This window comes from Typha latifolia, chromosome 13 (genome assembly GCF_019914945.1).
Source record: "Typha latifolia isolate L0001 chromosome 13, TyphaL0001v2, whole genome shotgun sequence".
NCBI classification, from domain to species: Eukaryota; Viridiplantae; Streptophyta; class Magnoliopsida; order Poales; family Typhaceae; genus Typha; species Typha latifolia.
In genome coordinates this window covers 3,021,778-3,044,974 of record NC_133098.1, presented here as the reverse complement: position 1 = coordinate 3,044,974, position 23,197 = coordinate 3,021,778, and the positions used below count along the sequence as shown (strand labels likewise).

Here is a 23,197-nt window from a genome sequence, read left to right as displayed (position 1 = left end):
CATTTTTTAAAAAAAAATTTATGAGAAGATTAACTAACCTCATTTTATTATATAACCAATTGACCAAAGTCATTACATAACCTACTAACAATGTATATATTATGCCTTTTAACACAATCCCTCACAGGTTTTCCTTTTTTTTTTTAATCTCTCCTGTTGTTGATAATAATATTTTCTCATGCAATAACTTTTCCACATACTGATGCCCAGAACCAATAAGCTTGCGCAGTTCATGTCACAGCCTATGAATGATTGCCTTATCCCCATGCCCAAAAAGCAAAGTTGCAAAATATAATCCTCACATACATTTTAATAATGATCACCCCATGCTAGATGACATTATAATCCATTTGAAGCACCTTTTGGTTTCCTCAAAAGAAAAAGAGGAGAGAAAAAGAAAAAAGCCCTTTGAAAATGCTGAACTTATTTTATTTAAGAAGACGAAACACTAATAAATCTAAGGTCTAATTTGATCAGCATTTTATATACGTCAAAAACAAAGAAGACAAAGTAAAATTTATCAGCATTTTATTTGAAATAAAGACAAACTACCTATTAGTTTAATGTTATATATATAGTTGATAAGATTAATATTATTTTGTTTAGTTACGTGTATAAATACTGAACTTATTGATATTTTTATATAAAAATAATACCGATATTATTAGTGTTTTATTAATATAATATTAAGTTTGGGGTGGTTTATTTCCATTGAAATTATTTGAGACAGGACTAGTTTGGTCAAAAACTCTGTGGAGAGTCATCAACGTCGAACTCGCTCAATAGGTGGCCAACTTGGCTTTTCCGTATAACTTTGACTATCAAATATCAAACATGACATTCAAGAACCTACCGTGTATTATTCAAAAGAGACACGCGTCTCCAAGTGAGAGTACTGGATTGGGAGATTTGGTACATATTCGCTTGTAGCGATCTTATCTGTTAGTCAATTTGTTTATTCTAATAATAATAACGTAGACTACTACCGTTCTTTTCCTTTGCCCTTCTTTTCTCTCTCTTCAGGAGGCGGAGAAATCGCGAAGAGAGACCTCGGCGGCTGCCGAAACCCCGATTGACCTCGTTTTATTGTTCTTCAGGTGATCGATTTTGTTCATATCACTTGGTTTTATCAAATTTTTTTTTTTGCGTAGTATTCGTTTGATTTGATCAGTTGTTTGTTCCGGGGTTTGAGTTGGGGTGACTAAAATTGAAACCAAGCTCATCTTGCACTAAAATCTCCATGAGGAATCTGTAGGAAGAATCTCCAAAGATAGTTGATTCGTGAAACGATCGGTTCATCTCTGCTTATCTTCTCTCAGCTACCCGAGTATTTTTTTATAATAAAAATGGAATCTTTATATGGTTCGGAGCTTTAATTGCTATATAGATTGGATCGTAGGTATTCAATCGTTGCATAATCTTTTTTAATAACTTTCTTTCAATTTGTTGGAAACTCGGCTGGTTCTTGATTAATTTGAATGAAGGAATATTGGTGTTCTCTTGTTATTTACGTACCGGAATACAAAAGCTTGATGTATAGCATAAGGAATCAGATAATTTTGTCTGAGTATATCTGATAAATTAAATTGGGCTACTTTTCATTGGGATGCTATGAGCATAAACCATCGTTATCATTTGTCTTTCTATATATTTTTTTCAGGGTTCTGAAATTTTATCCAGAAAGTATCTGATAGAGAGAGTTTTGTTGAATTAGTGTCTCCAATGAAGTTCTATGAAGTTCGATTTTTGGTTCCTGTATACGAATGCAGAGTTATATGATGTTAGTAGTATTTGCCTCCATGGATGATTGCTGTAGTTCAGTTGCATATTCAGTACTGAAAACTATATGAATTCTTTAATTTGATTCCATGTTGACCTTAATGTAGAACTTTGGACTCAGTTCATGCCAAAATTAGTGTGCACACAACTTGAGACACACTTTTCTTGTTAGAGCCTTTGTAGTCACTAGCAAGACAATTGTGGTTCATGATGCTTTCCATTTATTGCTCTCTTGTTACTTGAAGAGGCAGAACAATCTCATTTTAAGCATGCTCACTTGATCTTTCCTGTTTATTTCATTTGCTTATCCATTTATTGTCTATTTCAATATACTATTGCTCTGTTATTTCATTTTCCATACAGTTGAGGAGTCTTAATTCCTCTATAGTTCTTCCTGTAGTAGTTTTTCAGGAACAAATGTTGATCTAACACACAGTATCACCAAAACAATAGCATGTCATCAGAAAAAAACTTAACATACCCCTTCTTGATTGGTTAGCAGGGATAAAGAAAGATGGATAAGAATGAAGACTCGCATAGTTTTGGATGGGAAGATGTTGCGAGAGCATTTTTTTCTGCCACGTCACCTGCAAGTGTGCAACCAACACGCCCATCTGTAGTTTTTTCATCCAAAGATGAGAATAATGGCAACCAGTTACAGAAACTGCAGCAACAGGTTACAAAGATGTTGAAGGGTTTTTCACCTCCACCTGAAGTGAAGAGAGCTTATAATCCTGAGGTTCTTACCACCCAAAAGCGTCAATGGGCAAGGTTCCAGTTAAAATCATTGGTATTAACTTTCTTTATCTCTCATTAAATACAGCTTTGCTTCTACCTAATTGGCCTGAGGGACCTTTCACTTTTCAGTGCCTGTTAGTTTTCTCCTTGTAATTTGATCTCCAAATATGAATGTTCTGCTGCAACTTTTGCTCCCAGTGTGGTCTGCTTCCCTAAAACTTAACTAATATTTCTTTTGTCATTATTGCATGACACATAAAAGGTTTTCTCTGTGCAGGATAATAGACCTGTTAAAGAGCCATCAAGAGTTTTTGAGAGCATGGTTATTGTTGGTCTTCATCCTCATTCAGATGTTCAAGCGCTTGAAAGTCTTGCAATGCAGAAAGATGATGGAAGTCCAAAAAGAGCAATAAACTTACTCAATAACCATCACCAAGTCCATGCTGCATCGAATCTTGAGCCACAGGTTCTTATGCCCTCTTGTGATAATAATATTATTATTTACTTTTCATGATTATCACTTTCTGATATCCTACCATATTGAAGTAGAATTTTCAGAAGTCTATCCAGAATAGGATATCAACTAAAAAGATGCATTCCTAGATAAATTTTACTTCCTGGGGGGTAAAATAATCAAAACATTCCTGTTACTTGAGTTCTAGCTCGAATATGAGTTTGACAGCAAAGCTCAAAGTCTTTGGTTGCTGTTTTTATGTGAACTTGCTTATTTGTTTACTACCAGGACGTTTAATGCTAACTTCTTGATAAACAACTGGCATTTATCTAAATGTTCCCCTTTTTTCAGGTTCTATTTGCGTATCCTAAAAAAAAATGTCTTCCACTCAAGTACAAGGATCTTCTTTCTTTCTGCTTACCTGGAGGTGTACAGGTCCGGAACTTTGTCTGATGGCTTGTATATTTCTGATTTATTTTGCAACCTTCATTTACTAATCCACAGCAGTACCTTCTGAAGATTTTTTTTTCCTCTCTTCTTTTCTTTTACTATTTGCATAAACACATTTCACAGCTGCAAACTGTTTAGACATATAGGAGGTTAAGAAGTCTGCTTATAAATATCTTTTGCCCTTTGATTTTGGGTTGGGAAAACAAAAATATGCTTTGGCTCCTTCCTCATGTTTCTATATGCTAATGAGTAGCTGTACCAGTCCCTGTATAATATCTTGGATTTGATTGCAAACTTTATTAATACTAATTAAATATCTCACCAAGATAACATATATGTTTTTAGCATGTAATTTGGAATCAACGAAATATGGGTAATCTTGTATGGATTTGGTTGTAGCTGCCTAGGCATTTTGCATAGGCCCTGCCTAGGGTAACCTCGACTTCTTGACAAGCTTCTGCACTTTTTTTCCCTTTGTATTTGAAAGAAGTTGCTCAATTTGATGAGTTATATTGATCTTGCTTCTGCATTGACTGTTCTGGCATGAACCTACATGATGTGATCTTTTATGAACTTAGTGAATATGAAGTGGCATCTGATCATATTTCATGTCTAAGAAATAATGTATATGATTAATACCATAATTTGTACTTGCACCATGAGCTATTGCAGTTGCATATATCTGCGCTATTATCATACTTTTTGGTCTGAAATATTGCATGTCTCGAATTTTGAGAAACTAGAATTGCCCTATGTATTTGTGACTAATTACTTATATCTTAACCCTGGATCTAGTGTTATCGTGCCAACTTTTGAAGATCCTATGTATTCTCCCTTTCCAGCTTCTTCTTTTAGTTGTGACATGGTGTTTATTCATTTAGCTATTTAAGTAACACAGAGTGACCTTTTTTATGTGATTTATTGATAGTGTTTTTTATATTAGGTTCATGCAGTGGAAAGATCTCCTTCATTGAGCGAGCTGAATGAAATACTTCTAGGACAGGTGAATAGTCTTGCATAATGAGTTCATCAATTAATTGATATTTTAATGTCTGTCATTTAGAATTAGATATAAACACTATTTTTCCATATGATGCGTAACTAGATTTTGTTCTATTTGATCTCTATTCCCGTCTTAGCTAGTGTACTCATGAATATTGCCCTTTAATGTATTGTTTCACATGTATGCTCTATGGTCCTCAAGAGATCCTTGTGGTTTGCGATGTACAATTTGGTCATTGTGGTTTTGTATTATAATGTGGTCTCCTACATTTTATTGTTAAGGCATATGGTTTTACTTTGCCATAAAAAATACTTTATATAGCTTCAAGTCATGCAGTAAAAAGTTGCAAACTGCAAGGTATGTCTTTACTACCATAATAAATGGAAGGGGTTTTCTATCCTAAAAAGTTGCAAATTGCAAGGTAAACCATTGGTTTTTCGATTATAAAAGCTAAACCGCAGGACTGCAATTTTCAGAAATTGAAGTTGCAAAACCTTAGGGTCTTGATTTAGTACTTTTCCTTATTTCTTATGATTTTCACATCTACAGTATTCATGGATTAGGTACTTTAGACAACTCACAACATAATATTTTGGCCTTATAACTCCTTGTTGACCTAGGATGGCAGCCGTGCAGTCGACACTGGTGTATATCTTGAACAGCATCCTAAGGTCTTGGTCTATCTTTGCGTTGTCCTAACCAGGATAATAGAGCGTATGAGGTGCCTAGATCATTCGTGTTAGTTTCGTTTGGATTTCACTTAACTAGGCAGTCTTGCACACTTAATACCATGTTGGTAGTTTAGAAGCAGTAGCAACAAACTAAGAAAGTGATTCCAAACAAGATGTTACTGTCATTGCTACTTTCTACCAAGGATAGGTGTGCGGTGGCATGTGGAGTGCTGATTGGTCATCAATGTATTGTGTGGCAACATGTGGTGCAGTGCCGGCACTTGGCATTGGGGCAGAACCTTGACATTGATCCCTTCACTTTTGACACATGGCATGGTCTGAATGTGCTGGCTAGAATGGAAATCGATGCTTTCCTTTTTGTTGAATAACTGGATGCAGATTTGGGTGCAATAAGATTGCGGTTATGTGTTTAAATCATATCCAAGGATGTGTGTCAGGAAACATTCAAATTCGCCCATGCATATATTATATTAAATCACAATTGTCTCATCTCTGGCTCTATGGCCTTTTAGTGCACCTTTGAGATGAAGAAGCTTGAATTTGCTAATGTTCCACACTTTTTTCTCTAGACTTCATCTTTGGACAACTTTTCAAGGTTGCCTCTCAGTTCCATGAGCAAAAGCTGCAACAATGACAGAAAAACCTTGTAATTTCATGGCAAGACCATAATCAAAGATGCAAAATTGATATCAAGTGATCTGATTATGTCAAATCTTTTGGTGTCTTTTTCACATCTCAACTTTTAGTTTGTTCTCTTGTAGATTAGATTTTATGGCATGACCTTCTCTTGCCTAAGTTTTCCTTCATTAGCAAATTGCCATCACCTTCTAGAGGATTAATAATTAGGCTGACACGTCAAGTCTTTGGGAGTCTTCTCAAGTCTCAGAGAGTAGTGCTCTATCATGCCTTGTGTGTAAGACTTTTTGGGTGGGGGGTTCATTTTGCTAATTGGCTTAAAGTTTGACTACCTCTAGCTGTGAGGTGTCGAGCTCCATAGAAGAAGCTGATAGAGGTATGTAAATGGCAGTAGATATTTTGTGGGCATGTATATAAGTTTGCAACTTTAAGTTGACTATACAAAGATAAGCAAATTTACAGTGGTATATTTTCTAGATATTCTTCCAATTCTTTCTTTTACTTCTTTTTTACTTTTTGCATCTTAAAGTTCTAATGGTCTTTGACTCTTTTCAGGAACAATTTAAGGAAAGCAACCAGTCTTTTGTATTCCGTTTACAGGTATGAGCAATATTAAACAACTTATTCATTATTGCAGTAACTCCCTGCTTAGTTCCATGTTGGATCTTGTTGTCATTTCTCATTAATCATATATCATTTTTTTCGCACTCTTCCATTTGATGGACTTTTCTTTTCTTGTATTACTTCCCCGCTTGTACCCACCTACTGTGATATCTACAGCAGCCACTCCTAAGCCCGGATAGAGGATAGCGTTTGCATTAAGTAGCTTGATAGCCAATGTAGAAATTCATCAACATAAACTATGAAAATGGATCCTAAAAGAATTAATTGCAGCACTCAATTTAACAAAGAATCTTACATTAAAGAAAGTTGCGCATAGAAAGATTGTCCATATTACCGACCTCAAATAGTTGGAGTTCTTGACTTGTAGATTTGTAGTACTTCGATGGAAAGATATGGAAATCGTCATTCTTACTTTGCTCAAATTGAATTGTCTTGTACTGTCTTTGTTATCTAGTTATTATTCCCTCCCTCATTTACTTTCTAGTAGTTTTGTTACGTTGTATGACTGAAATACAAAAGCTTGTAACTTGGCTCTTTAACATTTGTGATTATAGTGATAAACAGATGAAACTTGCATGCTGTTTCTTTTCAATTTGCAAGTTCAGTTTTAGTGATAAAATCTAAGTTAACCATACTTGGTTATCAATTAATTTGAGCATTTACAAGAAATTTTATTAACAACCCAAAGTGATTATAATTGGAGATACCAATATTTATGGTACAGAAGTTTCTGTATCATTGGGAAATGCCCTATATTTGGAGCAGATTTAAAAATTTTCCTTTTCATGCTAATCCTGAAAAGTTAGCCCTCATTGCTTGCTAAATTAGTGCCTTGTATAAATGCTACCATGACGCCGGAACAAATCTAGAGCCAGGTGATCAGTCATGGTTTATGGGTGGCCTTTCCCTTTGATTTGGGTTGAGGTTGTTCTTACTTCTCAGCAGTTGAATGTGGACATGATATTTGAAATGAAAATCCCTAAAGGTAATTGTCTCCTTTTATCCAAATTACTGAATGAAAAGTTGCGTTCTACTTAAGAGTGCTTCTTCTTCTTTTCTGATGGTAACTGTTCTCTAAGTTTAGTCAAACAACTCAAACCTATATACACATTAAAATGAGTTAAATACATGGGAATGATTCAGTGATCAAGCTGCGATGTTAGTGCTATGATTTGGCTTATACTGACAGTTTACATAGATTTCCTTGCAACATTATCTGGGACATGTGAACACATTAACCATCAAATTTGCCAGCTTGTTATCCTATTGATAATTTGTTCGCTCTCATTTTCTTCTGAAACTTTAATATCCATATTTGTATGATACAAATTCCTTGATTGAATGACACATGCAATATGGATATACATTTAACCAAATGCAGTAGACATCTCAAGGGAACTTCACAAGAAATTTCATCATTCTGCAGGTGGCTGATGATTCAACGTTGTATGGATGCTGCGTCTTAGTTGAAGAAATTGTGCAAAGGCCTTCTAACTTGGTTTCCATGCTTATGGGAGAAGAAGCCTCCTTGCCATCCTTGAGTCGTTACATAATTACTACTCCAAGATGTTATTGCATTCTTTCTAGGCTTCCATTCTTTGATTTGCATTTTGGTGTACTTAGAAGGTAACATATACTAATTTTTTTGAACATCTTTCTTTTCTACGTATTAATTACATTTGATCACCATGTATTCTGTAACCAACATATGCTCTCAGGAAAGCTTTTATATAGCAGAGAATAACTTAGGCCACATATACATGTATATAAGTAAGCAACGATGGTCGTGCCACAGGCACGGCACGTGCCGCGACACTTGCCGGCCGTGCCGTAAGAAAAGGAGAGAAAAATGTACCACCTTGGCCGTAGCCGTCGCTGCCGCCGCTCACCCGAGCTCGCGTCGAGTGCCCTAGCCCGAGAGAGAGAGAGAGACTCGATCTCTTTTTTCCTCTCACTCGGGCTAGGGCACCCGACGCGAGCTCGGGTGAGCGGCGAAGGCGTCGGCGAGCTCGACGACGATGTCGATGGTAAAGTTATTAGGAGGGGTGCCGTGCGGCACCCCTCGTGCCACGTGTTGGTACGCCGCCGACACGGCCATCCATGTAAGTAAGAAAGATTGTCTATAGAAATAAAATACCAAAATCTGATAGTAAAAAGATAAAAAATCCACCTATAGGAAAAGGAGAATTTCCCCGCTCTCTAATCTAGCAACATTCAGCTATTGCATAGAATATGGGATCAATAATGGATTTTGACAGTGCAATATTGGTCATGTGGTTGGACACCATCTGAGGCTGCCAAAGCACATAGCATAGAGTTAGGGCCTAACATGACCAAGGATTGCTCTCTGTTAGCTTACGATCAGCATTATATATATATACTTCATTTATTTTTTGAAGAATTGATATATGTTCCTCTTTTAACCTTATTCTGCAATTGTTATGCACTAGTATGCCTGCAGTTTGTTGCTGCCCTGTTAATATTTGCAGTAGAGTTCAAGTTTACTTAATATGATTTTATGTTTTTCTGATCCCCTCTTTTCAAATTGTGATGCAATTGACTCTCCTTTGCTTGTGTGTAGCATCTTCATTGAGGAAAGGCTGGAATGGCTCACAAAAGGTGTTGACATGCTAAACTTGCTATCACCTGAAGAAACTCATGATGAAGATTGTACTACAGAGGAACAACATGTGGCTAACAATGCAGAAAACCTGTCAAGATCTTCTGAATTGGCTACAGAAGATTCTTTTCCTAAAATACTACTAGGTAATGGTAGTTCATTGGAAAACCAGATGCATGAACTAGAAGTGAATTCTGAGGTAGTAACTGAGAATACAAGTAATATTGAAGTCAGTCAAAAAGGAGAGCTTGTAACTGGGCTTGCTGCTCAAGATGGTCATGATAATTTAATTGGTAAAATTTTGAGTGATAGGAGAATTGGAACGCCAACTACAGATACTGTTTTGCCACTTCTTCGTTGCCACCTATATGAAAGTTCTGAATCCTCTGCAAGGTATAGTGTTTTCTCTACTTAGCATCATAATTTTGAGGGGTTCCCTTCAACCCGGCACTCAGTATTCTGTTGTTACTGACTAGAATTGCGACTCTTCCTAAGTGATTTTATGTTTGGGTGAATATTGTATCAGGTTTTCTGGATCCTTTCTGGATTTAAATCTTTACATGGCATATGCAAGTTTACACAGTGTTGGCATACTATCTGCTATTTAATTTTGTAGTAGATGGCATTCATGGACCATTTTATGATTGTTAATCATCAAGACATTTGCTGTTGTTGTATTTTCCCCCCTAATTTTTATAATTGTTTTTGTTTTCATCACACTAATTTGATAAGTAATTGAATTTTCTAATCCCGATCTTGTGGCCTAGATGATAGAACTGAGATTGTGAATTGGTATATTCATTATCGTTACTTTAGAAGTTTGTCTCTAAATGGATACATATTGAAAAGTGCAGGTGCCATCTTGAGGTTCTAGGAAGCCTTAGATGAGGTTCAGGTTCTTGAAGTTTAGAACTGCATAAGTTTGTGCATTAGCATTTGTGAAAACTGTGTTGTGAAAAGCAAATATGTCTCAGGGTTCCTTCAGGATTGCCAAGAACTTCCTCTAATACTTTGATTAGTAGTATCCTGTTAATTCCTCCCATACTTTGATCTGCAGGATTCTCTTAACATTGACGACCATTTTATTTTAGATTAAGAACCATTTGATATTAGATTCAAGGATGCCGTGCCACAAGCACGCATTGTGTCGACCACTGGCCGGCATGGTACGTGCCGCAACATTTGCTGGCCGTGCTGTAAGAGAGGGAGAGAAAAAGATAAGAGACTACTCACATTCACTCATCGCTCGTTGCTCGCCGCTTGCCGAGTCGCTATCACTGTCGCTGCCCGAGCTCGCATTGGGTGCGAGCAACGAAGCTGCTAGGAGGGGTACCGTGCGGCACCCCTTGTGTCACGTGCCGGTACACTGCTGGTACAGTAAGTGCCGATCGTCACGGCCATGATTGATTATATTTAGTGAAAAGTAGTTGATTCTTTGTGTAAAGGTTGGTCTCCTCCACATGTATTCTGTAGTAGAGATAGTTACTAGCAACATATGCTCTATGCTTTGGTGTACAGTAATATGAGCCATTGAGTATTTTTAAGGTAGTTTTGAGAGAAAATTATATACAAGGGAATTATTCTTATTTGGAAGGAAATACAACCTTCACTAAATTACATGACAAATTAGAAGACAGATCTAATAACTGCTAGCATCATTACATGCAGCTGCGAGGGTTCCCCTTGTGAAGAGAGAAACTTCAGGAGTGATGTTCATGAAAATAAGATGGACTTGGAAGAGGCATCTTCCATTGGTGATGAAGATTTAGATGGGCGCACCATTTTGGAGTGGGCCAAGGTTTGCTTATAATAGTATAAGTAAAGTGTGCAAGTACAACTTTTGTATCCAGATACAAATTGTTTGATGTATTTATCTGAATTTCCAGGCAAATAATCTTGGATCTTTACGAGTAATTTGCGAATATTACCAGTTGAAATGCCCTAGCAGAGGTTCATCAGTTACCTTCCAGCCCTTGGAGCACTTGCATCCATTGGAGTTCCATAGACCTGGTGAAACAGTTCTTCGTATTGCTGGCTCTACCATTGATGTTAGATCCTGCACTACAAGCTTAGAAATGGCTGAGGTGCATTTCTGCTGGTGCTATAATAAGACTTCAATTTACCCAGTTTGGGGCAAGCATGATATTCCAGTCTTTTATTAAGAAAAGCTCAACGCATCCTACAATTTTTATTTTCATCTTGCTTTTTCAGGTACACAATGCACTCTTAGCTGAGGAAGAATCTACAGCATTATCTGTATGGACAGTTGCATGCATATGTGGCTGTCTAAGGCTTGAAAATGTAAGTATAAACACTTATCTGATCTCTTCCTAAATTTGTGGTGGCACTAGTTTATTTGTATATATGAACTTCACTACTGCATCTTTTTTCACAATGACCCCTTTTGGAACAAAAATGATGATCATAGTAAGGATGCTTATTTCTCTTCCTAACATTTCCATGGTAGTATTTCGAGTATATCCAGATGACTCCTCCCACACTTACGTTACTAATGTTATTGTACATTGTTACAACTCTAAAAGTAATATAAGCTATATGGTGAGAGTAAAATACTATTAAAACTGTAATTCCTTAAGTAGTGAATGAAATCATATTCCTTATTAGTTAGTCTATTTTGCATTTCTTTTATATAGTTAGAATAAATTTCATTTTCTATGTTGCTGTAATACTCTGTGCTGATGCCTTTGAGGCAGATACAATATGTGACTAGTGAAAAAAGGATTGGATACAAATTGGGTGGCACTAAAGCCATTTCTATATTTGTGTGTCGGGACCGGCTGAAATTAAGAGCCTTGATCTACATATGTAAAATAGGAGTCCTATATTGCCATGGCTTGTGATGGCATCATTAATTTTAAGACCAAGAAAGTACATATATAACTAAAATTCATGTAAGCCTACTTAATCGGAGCAATGTCATGAGTAATAATATCACATTTGAAATTTTGTTCTATATCTGTTTATTTACAATATGTCCATATCTGTTTGGATCAATATGGTTTTAAGTTCTAGTATTTGTTAGATAGTAGTATTTTTTACACTTTTCGAGCTGGAATCGGATGGGTTGCACACCCGTTTCAGTTGTTTCGGCAGAAACAGCTGAAACAAATGCATTTAATCCTTAAATGGGTCAGACACGACCTGGATTCAAACCCATTTAATAAGTAATAACAACTTTACCCCTCTCCCTCTCACTTGTTCATCTCTTTTCCCATCTCTCTCTTGCGATCTCCCTCGATGCATCACTCTCCATCAGTTGCTTCAGTGGGCCAAAAGGGGTGCATTTTAATCCTTAAATGGGCCAGACTTGACCTGGATCCAAACCCATTTAATAAGCAATACTCTCTCTCTCTCATGCTCTCATCTGTTCTCCAATCTCTCTCTCTTAATCTCCCTTGATGCATCCTCTCTTGATTTGGCGATGACAAGCGATGGCAAGCCATGCTGAGTGATTTTCCGGCGATGTTGACCTCCAATCAGTAGTTATCCGGCGAAGTGAGGAGTCTTTTTTTATTTAATTCTTTGGTTAAGGTTTTCTTTTTCTTTTTTCATTTTTTTTCCATCTCCCCCCTCTCTCTCTCTTCCCTCTCTCCCCTCTGTCCCCTCTGCCTCTCTTCTCATCTTCTCCCTTTCTCCTTACTGGTTACAACACCATTGCCTTTGTTGCTATAGTAGTAGAATGAAAGAGGGAAGGAGAGGGTCGTTGGAGAGAGGGAGAGACCAGCAAGGGATGGGTGATTTTTTTTAAAAAAAAATTCCTATTATTTTTTCTATTTATAAAATATTTTTCCAGCATTTTACATTTATTGTTAAAACTTTATGTAATGAAACAATAGTCTGATCTATACTGCCGAAATGGCTGATACATATCATTTTCTAGTGGCAAATCCCGATCCCAATATCGATATTCACAACCTTGCTGTAGATATCTAGATATCCATATTTGGATATTTTTTACATAATATGTACCCGGATCTAGATTTGGAAGATTTTCAAAATGTATATTCGCATATGGATCCGTATCCAGCTTGGTGTTCCTTAGAGTTGTACATTTGCTGCGTAGCTGTTAACTGACTAGTTATAGTCTTGTATGTTCAATTCCTACTTGTTTTGGAGAGATTTAACTTCTCAACTTAAATTTCATGAATGAACATGGTCACTTCACCAATGAACATAACATCTTGTGTAACATCCTTTTCCATTTTGAAATTCACTGATAGCAATCAAAGCAAGCCTGTAAGTTCAGTTTATTTGTGTGAAATATCGTATTTGTATATATTCTTGTCTTCAACAGTTACTGTTCTGCATAAATACATTTGAAGTGGAGCTACTTATTTCTTTTGTAAAAGCTTTACAAGTATGCATGGTAACGATGCAAATGCCCAAATCAAAACTTCTGTAACACACATATAAATGATCTTACATAAGGAGGCACATCTTTATACATAAGGTAATATCCAATAGCCCAGTTGGTTTTAGCATTTACTGATCATGGATCATGGATCATGTCTTATCATGCACATCATTTATCTAATTACTTATGACTATTCTTGTTAGGAACAGTTGACTAGGATTTATTCATGCATACTGATGATATTGCAATCTGGGCAGGTAATGACAATGTTTGCTGCTGCACTTTTGGAAAAACACATTGTTATTGTTTGCTCTAATTTGGTATGGGTGTGCTCCTGCATTTCTTTTATTCTTTCATTTTTGATGTTATAATATTATTTTGACACTGTTTTTATCTGATTGCCTTGTTACCCTAGTCTTATATTATATCTTCTGGTTAATAATGGTATGATGTTTCTTAATCATCTTATATAAGTCAATGACTAAAGAAGCCAACTTTGGAAAACAAGCTTCAAGCAGCTTCTTTTGTGTTCCTTCTAAATTCATCTTAACTTTTGATGAGACAGTTCAAACTTTTATGCACTGATTAGGTGGCTTTTCTTTCCTTTATCACATACACATAACATAATGTTCAAGTGAGGGTAGGTGTAGGTGTTAGGTCATATGATTTCTGCCCATTTATAGTACATATTCTATCTTGGAAGACAACACAATAAAGCAATTACATACTTATGTATGGAATATGAACTACTAGTCCTTAGTAATAATTTCATTGAATTGGAAATTGATTTTTAAGAATAACAACGATTGTGCCGGCGGTGTATCGGCATATGGCACGAGGGGTGCTGCACGACACCCCTCCTAGCAGCTTCACTGCTCACCGTCGACCGGTCGACGCCGCTCCCCGCGGACCTCATCGTCGCTGTTCGCCACTGTCTCACCATCGTCTCGTCGCCTCCGAGCTCAAGTCGCCAATCGCACGTGAGGGGGTGCCCTAGCCTGAGGAGGAAGAGATAGTGGTGGATCGGGTCGGGTCAGGTGAAATAGAAACTTAAGTTGCGGATTTGACCCGACCCACCACTCTCTTCCTCCTCAGGCTAGGGCACCCCATTGCGTGCGATTGGCAGTTTGAGCTCAGAGGCAACTCGAGACGACAGTGAACGATGACGACGAGGTTGGCGGGGAGTGGCGACGGCTGGTTGACTACGAGCGATGAAGGGTGAAGGTGAGCCTCATCTTTTTCTCTCCCTCTCATGTAGCAAGTGCCGTGGCATGTGCCATGCTGGTTGGTGGTCGATACTGGCGCATCCACGGTTAAGAACAACAATTTTCTTTTTGCAGCACTTCCAACAATAGAAACAATCATACCTTTACACTCAACAACGTTTGAGTCAGCTATATTAATATTTTTACCCCATTCTTCACTATTTAGTTCTCTTTTTATCTTGTCTAATTTTACTGCAATTCTGATCTATAATATGTTCATGCTCAAATGCTTTGTATTAAAACCATGTCAGTTACATGTTTAACCAAGTATAGCTCACAAATAAAAATTAAAATCTGGACAACTAATCATGTACTATTTTGATATGAATTAGAGTATCTTTGCTTATCTTTTTTAACATCTAACAATAATTGCATTTTCTTTATTGCAGCTAACTTTTTCTTTTCAAAAAAATTTCCTTTCCTGGTAATACAAAATCCATTTTATTTTCTCTTTTCCGTGGATTTCTCCAAAAGAGTTGTATGTCCAAATTGGGGAAGACTCTGCTAGCTATACTCCTTGTTCCTTTTCAAGAAACTTTTAAATAATTCTTCTTTGTATGTACTTTTTCATTGCTGTATTGTTTTGTTTATTTCATTTATTTATACCATTTTGTTTTCAATAATTGGGAACTTGGTTGCATATAAAAGAGTACTGTACAATCTATACATGATGGCATTATATTGCCATCCAGTAACTGCTAGTAGTTGACTCTGACGTAATATCATTTGCAGGGAATATTATCTGCTTCAGTTTTGTCCATCATACCACTAATACGTCCATATCAGTGGCAGAGCCTACTTATGCCAGTATGTAACCTTTTTTACCTTTTACAAGGTCTGGTTTTCTGTAAGTTGAAAAGTTTTCCGGTTAGAACCATATATATATATATCACTTGCAAGATGTTTGCTAGTAGTGAGTATCTTTACATTTAAATCCAGGTTTTGCCAGATGATATGATGGACTTTCTGGATGCACCTGTTCCCTACATTGTGAGTGTTCATTCATCACACTGAAAATTTTCTTCTTTTCTATAAATTATCTCTGAATCACATGTTTGCTTTATCCTGTATTGGTGATGTAAGGAATCAGTTACCACTGTACTGCTCAATCTACACATGAACAAGTTCTTGTGAAATCATGCATAATCCTGCTTACAATGTTAGCAGTCTTTGTTTGCCTGGCAGTTAATCACAAAAGACTTGTTACCTTTTATTATGTGAGATGTGAGATTTAAGTACTTGAGATGATTTATGTACCTTTTATTATGTTAGTACAATTGTACTCAAGTTGGATGATTAAAGAAGAGTGAGCAAATATATATCCGCCCTCATATACATATCTCAAAAGTACATCAAACTAGGTAGTCAGTCTACAATGCTAAAAGCACAAATTCCCCAGTTTGGCAGCTGAATAAATTACCCTGGAATAGTTCTTTTTTTTTAATCTTAAGAGTAATTCCACTATTCTAGGTTAAATTAGAATATCTTCCCATTTTGTTTAGTTAGTGAGGTTTTGGAACAAAATAATGATTGCAGGAATTATTTTTTTTAGCATTTAGACATGGCCTAGCATGATGGAAATGTGGAATAACAAGAAGAAGTGGATTAAATTTTGAAACTTTGCCTGCTTTGTGACTTTTGTACATAAATATGCTATCTGGAGTAACGAACAATATGGTTATTAGATGGATACAAGAGTTCTGAAAGGGCGGAGGTTCTGGAGATCCTGCAAATAAATCTTCATGGTTTTAGTGGCTCCCTCGATGTTAGCGGCCAGGAGATGAATTTCAATCCGATAGTAGTGCAATCCAAGTTGCTCTTCTACTCCTTTTTGTACACATTTACCCAATCACAAATAAGAAGATAAATAAGAAAGAATTAAGTACAAAACTCTTCTGGTAGCTAGCTCTTTACCATTCTCCTTTTTAGTGTTCCACATCTTTATTTCAGGAGGAAGGTACGTAAAATTGAATATCATATAAAAATATCACCCCAAAGAAAAGAGGAAAAGAAAATGGAGCATTGCAGGACTTCAATGCACAAATTTTAAAAATTAATCAAACTTCAATCAGCCGAATTCAAATTAACCTTTTCACTTGCTTCTCTTTGTTTAAACTAGTGTGGGTTGGAACTTGTGAGCCAAAGAGGGTAATAGACCCAACTTAGGGTGGATGGAAACATTTGTTTCTATCTATTGTTCCTGTATGAAGCTAGGATAATTTATTTTTGGCAGAGTCAGCAAGGATAAACTTCTTATCCCCACGTTAAACCTAAGTGACATGGTTCTAGATGTTCCATATCCAAATTGTTCAATTGATCACTTCAACCATCTTTTTAAGTTGGCGGATGAAGTAGAACCACTGCTTTACTCTGAGTCATATATATCATGTGCATGGATGGCTGTGCCCTGACATGGCATTTGTCGCAACACTTGTCGGCTGTGCCGCAAGAGTGGGAGACTAGTAGCGCTTCGTCGTCGTTGTTCGTCGTGCTCGAGATCGCCGATCGCAACACGGATGCCCTAGCCTTTGCTGGCTCGAGGAAGAAGACGATTATAATTTTAGCTAATTGGAAAGTAACTAATGCATGTGAGGAAGTTAGAAATGTTTGTGCATCTTCAGCACCTTTCTCTTTGTTCAAGTGTTTATTTTCTTAGTTAACATTATAATTTCAAATTCATCTCAGCTTGTTGTTTTACTCTAAAGAGAAGTTTGCTGCATGTTTAGGTTGGTGTTCAGAACAAGTCTGCTGATGTACAGTCAAAGTTAGCAAATGTTGTGCTTGTGGATGCTAACAAGAATCAGGTTTGTAATGGCCTCATAGAACTGTGGTTTTTGTTAACTCTACAAATTCCACTTTACAGCTTCTTTTAGAACAGCACTTCATATAAGTCTCATTTTCCTCTATTTCTTTTGGTTCAACAAGTTACACCATTTTTCTGTACATTATTTTCTTAGTTTTGTTCTTGTATTACTAATTTACTATCATGAGCATGACTGGCTATTCATTCTCTGGATCAAATAGGTAAAGGGGGCCTCAATTCCACAATTGCCCCAACAAAAAGAGTTGCTTTCATCCTTACGTCCTTACCATGCTAAGCTTGTTGGTGAAAGTTATCTAGCAAGAAAACGACCAGTTTATGAATGCACTGATGTCCAGGTGATCCCTTGTGCTAGAAATTTATTAAAATTCCTTTATCCTCGTTTGCTTCCTCCATTGAATTTTATTTCTCCAGAATCCATTTGACTATTCTAACAGTCAAGCTTGATATGCCTAAAATTATCCTCAGTAGCAACTTATGATGGTTATGATAACCTCCCTTGTACTCTTGAAAAAACATTCCTCGATGTACTACCAAAATATTATAAGTCTTTTTACTGTCACAGTGCTATGTATCAGTAGAATGTGTTGACTTTTAATTATCATCTTGCTATTTGCTCATGGATGAGGACAGTAAACCATGTGATGGAAGAGCTAACTAATATAGTAATATGACCATTATGTATTCATATTATGTGTGTGTATTCATAATATGTATTCATAATATGACCATTATTATATGACTGGATATATGTAATCATATTATGTGTGTGTATATATTTCTTTATTTAAATGAAAGTTTACACTTCATGTAGCTACTCTACTATTCTACCACCTGGTATGAAGAACCACAATTCTGAAATATGCAAGACCGCATCCTCTTCCAAGCACCAGAACAGTCCATCATATAAAATTTAATCTCTAACAATGCTTTAAAAGACTGTAGGAGGTAGGCGGGTAGCCAGGGGGCCACATAGCGCATAGGTGCTAGGTGAGTGCCTAGGCAGGCACCTGGAAAGCTAGAACAATAACACATTTTGCTTTTATATGCACTCCATATTTTGTTCGCAAGTACCAAACTATAAGTGTAGACATCAGTTTACATTCTCTGTAGCTTGAAGGTACCTTGTATACCTACTGCTTGTTGGAACAGAAATATAATAACATGAATAGCCACATTAGGCAGCATGTACTACATGGAAACAAACCTGAACATCAGTTGCGCAGCAGCTGAGGGTTCACAATTAGCTTGGTAAGCATTATCAGCTCCATATAAATGTTGTTTTTCAGGTGTTTCAATGTTTCCGTGGAACCTTGAGATGTAGACTTAGAATTATGGAGAACAAAGAGTTTAGTTTTCTCACTTTTTAGTGACCTTAGTCATTATCTAAGTTGAATGTATCTTGATCATGTCTTTCTGTTAATGTATTTGTCTGTATATCTGTACATCGTCTCCCAATCTTAACCCAATTATTTTTTCTCTATTTGCAGTTCAGTTAATCAATATCATATCTTAGATATCTAAACACATAATGGGCTTTTGTAGTATCCATTTTTGGAACATTTAGTTTCTATTCCCTCATTGTATTTGATATACTTATAAGAGTTCCAGACTCTTTGTCGACCTGCAGTTGGCTCTTTAAATTCTGAAGAACTTCCAACATTTCCTTGTTGCTGGATAATATTATGCTCTTAAATCTACAGGTTGAAGCTGCTAAAGGTTTCATGGCAGTTCTTAGATCCTACCTCGATTCTCTTTGCTCCAATTTGCGATCTCACACAATCACAAATGTGCAATCCAATAGCGATAAGGTTTGTTTCTGAATTTTATAAGGTGCTCATGTAAAGAATTCTTGGTTCTAATTATCTTTTAATTGTTCTCATTTTCTTATGTAAGGTGCTGCCAAATTATAAATATGCATGACATAAACTAGTTAGGTGGTGATGTTAGTTATCCAAACTCTGTGTTGGATTATAACAAACTGAATATATTCCTATTATGATGTTAATATAACTTGTTATGCATTAATATGATACTGGTTATAGATTACTGAGGTGGATAACTTGAAGGAGAAAAAAAGGGGTTATTCAGAAGTTTGTTAAGAGTAATAGTTGATCATCTCTTTTATTATCATTGTTGTTAATTCGGCATGGGCATTCGGACAAGCTATTCAGACAGATGGGATTGACACAACTTAACACTGGTTGACATGACTCTGATGCTTGAAATGAGTGTCTATAAGTCAATGATAAAACCAACCAGCATTATTTTTTGCATGGATGGTTTGTGATCTGCATGCGTGGCATAAACCATGCTTGCTTGTCTGGAGTTAATGAGAGAATAGAGAGAACATATTGATGAAATATTTGAAATCAGAAGCAAATAGAAGAGGAGGAAAGGGGGCTAAATTCAGTGCATGTTTGTGTGCATTTCTCTACCTTTTAATTTAGCAGATTGCAGGTGGAGTTTTAAACTTGTCTGGAAATCATCATTTGGAAGTTGTCCAACTCTTTTTCATGTTCCTCATAAAATGACTAGTGGGTTCTCTGTATTTGGCATTTGATAATTTCTACAGTTTCATTCCAGGAAAAATTTACAAGCTGCAACTCTTTTAAATTGTGGAAGTTTGTTACGTACCATGTGACATTTGATTTTATAATTGTTCAAACTGGCAAGTTTGTAAAAGAAAAAGGCAAGATACCTGCTATTTGCTGACAATTTAACACATAATAGAACATTAGTAACATCTAGTTCCCTGAATTCATTGTGTTCCATTGTCACAAAGTTTTCCAAGTCATGAAACACAAGCTTTATATTTTGAACTTCAGCAAGTGCCTCTTTGGGATTTGAATATAGGAAAAGAGTAAGTTCTCATTAAGACTGTTCTGGACAGAATTTTGTTTTAGGACTTTTTTAAAAAAAATCTAGGCTAAAGGTAAAAGGTTATTTTTGGCTTATGAGATTCATCTGGTACTTGGTAAGTTTTTGCACATGCAGAAATAACTTTTCAAGTTGATACCACTTGATCTACTTGAGCAAAAGTTTTCACGAAATCAGCTTGTTTTGTCCAAATCACTTTGTTTATGTAGTACAAGTCAAACAAGTTAACTCTTCTTCATGGTATGTTAGCGGTGAGCCAATCAACTTGGACACACAATTTGTTTTCTGCTTCAAAACCATAAAATCTTGATACTGATATGCTTTATCTGTTACAATCTTACTACCATGGACTAGACTTCTGCCCATGAGATGGATGCTGCAAACAGAGACAGTAAGTCTAGGATTGAGATTAATTTCTGGTGTGGTACCGTTTTGGTGAATTTTTATTTTTACTGTCTGAATGTAGTCATTGAATTTCTGATCTATGTTTAGGAGTCTTCCTTGCACATAAAGGATTTTCTTGCTTTCCTCTCTATTTTCTTTTTCTTAGGAGGCTGAGCTGGTTTGAGGCTTAAAGCTCTTCTTTTAGAATGTGATGAGTTTAACAAAGAGGACTCTGTTACATGCTGGTATATGCCAGGCCAGTTACTCATCCCTCCTGGCATATTACCATCAGATATATATTACCCTTTTATTTTTGTCCACTTGTGATTTGGCTATGATGTTCTCAAGTTATTATGAGAGTAGCCCCTAAAATGTTCAACCAGAATTCAGGCAGCAGCATCTAGAATGCCTTCCAGATATTGTATATTGGCCGATGATTAGATGAAGACATGGATGAGTGCTTTCCTGTAGGATAATATTTTGTCTGAACCCTGTCATTGATGCCGATGACTAGAAAATGGATAAATCATGTGGATAATGATTCACTAGATGCTCTATTGCTTTTATTAATTTCTTTACGTAGAACTGATTCTATGTTTGCCTAGTAGGTAACTGCTTTTTTTCCTGCTGTTATTTAGGTTTCCTTACTTCTCAGAGAGAGTTTTCTCGGTTCTTTTCCAATTCGCGATAGGCCCTTCATGAAGGTATGGCAATAATTCAGAACTTCTCTCTCCTTTTTCTTTTCCTTGAATAGTGAAGCCTTTTATGCAGTGAACTGGAAAGAACTATCCTAAAGGATAAGGTGATACCTATCCTGTGGCATTGGATGTCAGTTCAATGTTGGCCTTTTAGCTTCCATATTCTTTGTCTGTTCATTCAAATCCATTGATAAATGGGGATAAATATATATACTGTCATGATTCCCTTACTGTAACATTAGTCTTAGGCAATCATCCAAATGGGTAGACTGTTGACTTTTATACACCTGTTCTGGTCAAGACACCGTATTCTAACATGTCAATCTCTCAGATTAATTTAAAGACACTTCTAATTTTTATTATTATATAGAACTGCTGAGGCATAAAGATTGGTCTTATTTAAAAATCTGTAGAATTTGTTGAAGAAATGCAAAAGAATTCTCACTGTCTTATCCTGATATGTACTTTTATTTATACCTGGTGATCTGGTGACAGCTTTTCGTGGATACCCAGCTTTTTTCTGTACATACAGACCTTGTTCTCTCATTTTACCAGAAGGATTGAGCTGCCATTAAAGATTCTGGTGGCCAGGACTCTGAAATGTGAGCTTAAACTTATGAAGGTAAGAGCATCATAAAGCAACTCTTTTTCTTTTTTTTCTGAATCAGTGAAATCCTATTCACTATAGTAGAAAGCCTAGTGTATTTCCAACTTTTATTTTTTTTCTAGTGAAATCCTATTCCCTATACTAGAAAGCATATTATACTTCATCTTTTGACAATTTCTGCTATTATTTACACTGATTTGAAGACTTTCAAACCCCCAACACACACTGTCAGTGTTCCATGAACCTAAGAGGCAGTCTGTCAGTAGTAATATGTCAAATGATTTTAGGACTTAATTCTTGACCATGCAGCTTAATGTCAGCAGATTAATGTCCTAATCCACTTACTATTTTGGTGTAAAATAGGTGGTTGTCTTATTACTCTTTATGCATCTATTTTTTCCTGGATGCATTATGCAAATCATATCAGTACAAATCCTAGCAGTTCCTTGCTTAGATGGTAAAAATATTGCATAATTCATTTCTAGCTTCATTTTTTCTTATGCCTAGGAACAACTTTTATTGGACAATCAGGTCATCTCTGTAAATAAAGGCGTAGTCTTCTAGCAAAAGGATTGAAGCCGCTGGAGAAGTTTCTGGTGGCGAAGATACAACAATAGAGCTTATAGTAGTCAATGTAATTTTTATCTTCCTTTCATGGTTTACAGTTGCACATATTTACAGCCGAATTAGTTATTCAAATGTAATTCAACTTTTTATTTAAATTCTCCACAGCTGTTGTAAAGCAGCAGAGTGGTTAAAATTATTTGTATGAGCAAAATTTTCAGTCAGTTACTGAATCAGAAAAGGGGATTGATATAAAAGAAAGATCCGAAAGCCATGTCACTGGACATCTTTCATATATTTATTTTCATCACAGTTGAATCTAGTGCATTGTTAGTTGCAGAAATGGTCTACATTCATATAAAAATACAATTCGTGACATGTTTAATACTCTCTATATATTTGCAAGATAATATCACTCTATAATTACATTGACAAGTATGGATCAAAATCCATAAGACTTGCAAATAAAGTCTACTTTGCTGTAATTTTGTATTGCATAGATATAATTGTGTAATCTTTTGGATGCTCGATACCAAAGTGGAGTTGTTTCTTGAGCTTCATTTGATGAGAGGGATAGTTTATTGCAAAAGTTCTAAGTAGAAGATTT

General features: G+C 36.1%; 1 protein-coding gene across 3 annotated transcripts; it reads left to right on the top strand.

The window, feature by feature from the left end:
• The first annotated feature begins 971 nt into the window (after window positions 1–971).
• LOC140800072 (uncharacterized) lies at window positions 972–22,900 on the top strand. 3 transcript variants are annotated; one of them, XM_073154714.1, is made up of 20 exons: window positions 972–1,097; window positions 2,282–2,569; window positions 2,795–2,983; window positions 3,323–3,406; window positions 4,365–4,424; window positions 6,308–6,352; window positions 7,803–8,002; window positions 8,958–9,389; window positions 10,665–10,794; window positions 10,883–11,080; window positions 11,208–11,297; window positions 13,629–13,691; window positions 15,369–15,443; window positions 15,576–15,626; window positions 17,363–17,440; window positions 17,661–17,795; window positions 19,161–19,268; window positions 21,360–21,425; window positions 21,915–22,041; window positions 22,558–22,900. In XM_073154714.1, the coding sequence occupies exons 2-19, from the start codon at window positions 2,294–2,296 to the stop codon at window positions 21,981–21,983; spliced, it is 2,349 nt and encodes a 782-aa protein (XP_073010815.1). In that variant the 5' UTR covers window positions 972–1,097; window positions 2,282–2,293; the 3' UTR covers window positions 21,984–22,041; window positions 22,558–22,900. The 3 variants fall into 3 exon arrangements, with proteins under 3 accessions (XP_073010815.1, XP_073010813.1, XP_073010816.1); XM_073154712.1 differs by having other exon boundaries at window positions 22,534–22,900; XM_073154715.1 differs by having other exon boundaries at window positions 15,369–15,471; window positions 22,534–22,900.
• Window positions 22,901–23,197: the final 297 nt, after the last annotated feature.